The following is a 4450-nucleotide window of genomic DNA, read 5'->3' as shown; positions in this document are numbered from 1 at the left end:
ACTCCTTATTCAGACCCTGGAAACTTCCTTGAACCTCTTCTTCCTTAATGGTTTCCCTTCCTGTCTTGATGTATTCTTCAGTCGATGACAATTCTACACCAGCCTCCAAATTTTCAGAATCCAAAGGTATGTATTTTCTAAGCTCAATCTTCAGTTTAGTGATTTCTTCTTCTGAAAGTCTTAACTTTTCATTCACAGTCAGCAGCTCTTGTTCATATGCATTAATTTTGGAATAAGCATCTTCAATGTTCTCATTTCTTAGCCCTCTAGATGAACCCTCTATATGTTCCTCCTCTTGCATCCACAACTTTTCTCTTACCCCACGAAGCTCGCTTTCCAATTCCAATATTCTTCTATTCATCCCTGGATCGCTGCCATTGAAACTTGAATAATTGTTAACTGATGAATCATCGGATTCCTCCTCAGAATCTGTCAGTGTAGATGAGTCATCTACATCTTTCTGGTATGCATCAGAACCATTTCCACCAGAGCCAAGAAAGTATTCAAACCCTGCTGCACGGTTTTTAGACTTTCGGCGGCTCCCCTTCATCATTGGAGAGGGCCAGGTAGAGGATGGCTCAGAGCCGGAGTCTGAAATACCTGATCCTTGAGATTGGAGATCAGAGGGTATATTCTTCCGCAATTCTACTGTGACATGGTCATAACGTTCGGCCAGAGCCCGATAACCACGGTAGAACTCCTCAACCAGAGCAACCAACTCTGGTCTCTTCTGATAGTACATCTCAGCCTTTTTGGCAAAGGAATCTGCATCTTGTTCAATCAGCTTCAACATTTGCTTCACATTCCTATCCATCTCTGAGGATAAAGAATGTTTTGTCAATTTCTTGAAGAACATTGCAATTTAAATATGATTATAACATATAATAACAGTGAGATTCAAATTACTAAAGATCAAAAAGGGATAAATTCCAACACCTGTTAAAGGAACAAAACAGAATTTTTTGCATGCATTTAGCATTCTAGCTTAATTAGGAGAACACAATTTCTAGTAAGGAAGACAAAAGCAAGTAGAAATCATCTAGAAAGATCTAAGAAACTAAAAAGAAAGCTATTGCATTACCAGAAAAAAATAAAAGTAAAAAAGATTCTGGATATTTTTGTGCTAGTTAAAAAGTCTCAGCATTCCTATATTTTGACATATTAGAGTTTCTTTAGGCATGCATGCCAAGAAAATCAGAAGTTACATCTTTGTTGATATCAAATAGGAGAAGAAGGCAAAGCAATTCAGTATAAACTATAAAATAATTGCATTGCAATTTCAGCTAGGTACCTTCAAGATTTTCAAAAAGCCACTTTGAATTCTTGGGACTGATGTGGCTATCCCACCACCATGAATGTGACTTCCTTGATTCCAACCTCTTCATTTGCTTGTTAGTATGAGCCTAAAGAATTAACCAAATTAGATCAAATTTTAATGTGGGAAATGACATGAGCCCTTTAATTTATCTGAAATATTCATGCACAGATAGATACACATTAACCTGTATAAGTCAAAGCAAATAAAATAATAAATTTTCATTTCCATCACTTACCCCTGAAGCCATTTGCCAGAGCAAGTGCTAGCTGGTGATGAGTCTCTCACACTGATATAGTAAACTACTAATAAAAATCTGCAATTAAAAGGTTATAATAATGATTAGTTAGTGTTGAATTGGCAGAAGCCGACATCAAATGATGATTTAAACACGAGACTTATTAATTTTTTTAAAAAAAAAATTAATGTGACAACCAAATGTTATCATGATACTGGGACAGCATTACAGCAAGGTTTGGACGAAGCAAGATTCATGAACACCCTCTGACAGACACCATGTGGGCCCATTAATTGGGCCTCATTGGGCCTATACCACACCATATCCGGCTCAAATCAGAAAGAACGAGACAAGCAATAAAAGTATAAAACAAGGAGGGAAGAAGAAGAACCAAAAAATAAAGGTGGGAAGAAGAAGAAATAAAAAAACTAGAATAAGAAACCCAAGACGCGCGGGGAGAAATTTAAAAATCAAATTAAAAATAATAAAATATAAATATTCGGAAATAAATAAATAAATAAATAGAAAGAGGGTCAAATTGTTGACCATAGGTTATCTTTCAAATCTGAGAAAAATGGACAGCTGGCAGTGCCGTGAGTCCCGCAATCCCCACCGCGTCGTGCTGTGCAATTAATTACCTCGCAAACGTGGAATGGTAGTTGCACAGAAATGGGAATTGAAAAAAGTAAGAAACTATTTTATTTTCTTTCTTAAAAAGAACGATAAAAAAATATATTAATATTTAATTTAATTTGGGATGGAGGATGGTTCAGTGATTTGGAATTTGGCGAAGAAGAATACAAAAGCGTGTCGTAAATTGTTAGGTAGGAAAATAAAAGAGCATGAAAGAGAAAACAAAATTTGCGGTGGATGATGACGAATATATACAAGGACAAAAAAAAAATATCTAGTCGAAAAGAAACATAGTTTTAAATTTTTGTCAGAAACATTATTAGAGTGTTGCGGTGAAGGGCGAACTCATCATCAAAGCGTAACCGCCTCACAGTGGCTGTGAACCATTTTCCGGGTAATTTCTGTTTTTTGTTGTTAATTGTAGTAACAGCAACGCAATCCTATAATCTCCGATTAAATATCAATTCATAGATATTACCAAATACCAATACAACTTTCTTAATAATAATAATAATAATAATAATAATAATAATAATAATAAGGTCAATTATAGCATACAGAAGTAAATTCATATAGAGAAGATAGAACCAGAAACTGAAATAAGAGAGAGAGAGAGAGAGTGAGGGGAGCTTACTTTGGATGGCGCAGAGATATCTGAAGCTGAGAGTGTGGTGTTGCTCTGAAAAAAAGGAATGGATCTGAGAGTGGAAAAAGTGGAATTAGAATAAAAAAGCCAAGTGACGAGGGAAGTTGTGTTCCTATTTAATGGCCACTATGTTATGTTACCACATGTTCCTCATTCGAATATTCGCCCTCTCCTCTCCTCTCCTCTTCTCTGTTTCTCCTCATTAGGTCTATTAAGTTTTTAAAATAGTCTTTTGAATTTATAATTTAAAAAAATAAATAAATAAATCATTAATCTTTTAGTTTGTAAATATTTAATCTTTTAAAAATTTAAAAATATATTTAAATTTTTTATTTTTTTTAAATGTAGACATATCCATTTTTAGATTTAATTTATCCATTTTAAAAAATTTTTTACGTGTATATTTGTATATCGATTAAATTAGTACAACAGAAATTACATTTGATTTTTTATTGGATTTCACATACCCAAATAAATAGAGGGATCAATATATCTAAATTTTGGAAAAGTAAAAAATTTAAATATATTTTTAAATTTTTAAAAACTTAAATATTCGTAAGTCAAAACGTCAAAAACTAATTTATTATTTTCTCTTATAAATTTTGTCATTTTAGTCTCATAAATTTAAAATTCATTATATTAAGATATAGTTTTGAGTACTACATTCATCTCTAGAGTTATATTTATTTACAGACATGAGATTCTAAGATAAAAATATAGAGACAATTATATTTGACAAATAAAATATAAACAAAGATATTATGTTTAAAAAAACTAAATTATTATATATTTTATTTTTTATTATTTTTGTTAATTTTTATAATTATATTTTTTATTATGATTTTTTCTTTCTAAAATTTTTTATTAAAAAATATAAGAATAAATTAAATTTTTATAATTTATTCTAATTTATCATCAAATAAAATATAATAATATTAATTTTTATGTTTTTATTATTTATATTTTATTTTCAGTATCTTGTCTTATTTTCAAAACCAAATATAACTTAGATTCTTTTTAGCACTAAATTAACAAATAAAATGCTGAATTAATTTTGAATTATCACTACTAAATAGCGACATTTTATTTTGACATTTAAACAGATAGACAAAAAAATATTTATATGACGTGTAAATGTTTATCTCTTCTTATTTTAAAAATGAAATAGTGTTATTTATTTTTAATGTGACAAGTTAAAACTAATTCAATATTTTATTCGTTGACTCAATATTAAAAATAATCTAAAGATCAATATAATAAATTTTAAATATAAAAAATTAAAATTGTAAAAGCAATAAATATCTGGATTTCCCTTTTCAATGTCTTCTTAATATATATTCTTTTCACTTTTTTAACTAAATATTATTACATATACTTACAAAATAACAGACATTAAATATTGAAAAGAAAGGAAACGAGGTTATTTGGGTAATTCCGATAAATATATTAGGTTGCTGTGTTTAGAGTTTATAGTAACTGAAAAAAGTTATAATTACAATTTACAAGTGTTTAAAAAAATTGAAGAGAAAATTTGGGTACTAAACAGAAATGTTTTTCTTTATAATATGAATAAATGTGTTCGGATATAAGTATATGCATTTTTCTTTTCAAATGGTCA

At 29.7% G+C, this 4450-nt stretch overlaps 1 protein-coding gene across 2 annotated transcripts in view; it reads right to left on the bottom strand.

The window, feature by feature from the left end:
- The window catches only part of LOC107458057 (protein NETWORKED 4A), a gene marked incomplete in the record, with an annotated part of 4118 nt that extends 1205 nt beyond the window's left edge, over nucleotides 1-2913 (bottom strand). The window contains 4 exon segments of one of the 2 annotated variants that reach the window (XM_016076257.3): nucleotides 1-816; nucleotides 1292-1403; nucleotides 1554-1631; nucleotides 2821-2913. In XM_016076257.3, the coding sequence (XP_015931743.1) occupies nucleotides 1-816; nucleotides 1292-1403; nucleotides 1554-1565 (940 nt within the window). 2 annotated transcript variants of the gene reach the window in all.
- Between the last annotated feature and the right edge of the window lie 1537 nt (nucleotides 2914-4450).

The sequence above is a fragment of the Arachis duranensis genome, chromosome 7 (assembly GCF_000817695.3).
Source record: "Arachis duranensis cultivar V14167 chromosome 7, aradu.V14167.gnm2.J7QH, whole genome shotgun sequence".
Lineage (NCBI taxonomy): Eukaryota > Viridiplantae > Streptophyta > Magnoliopsida > Fabales > Fabaceae > Arachis > Arachis duranensis.
Note: the sequence above shows the minus strand (reverse complement) of the source record. Positions and strands in the feature narration are given on the sequence as shown.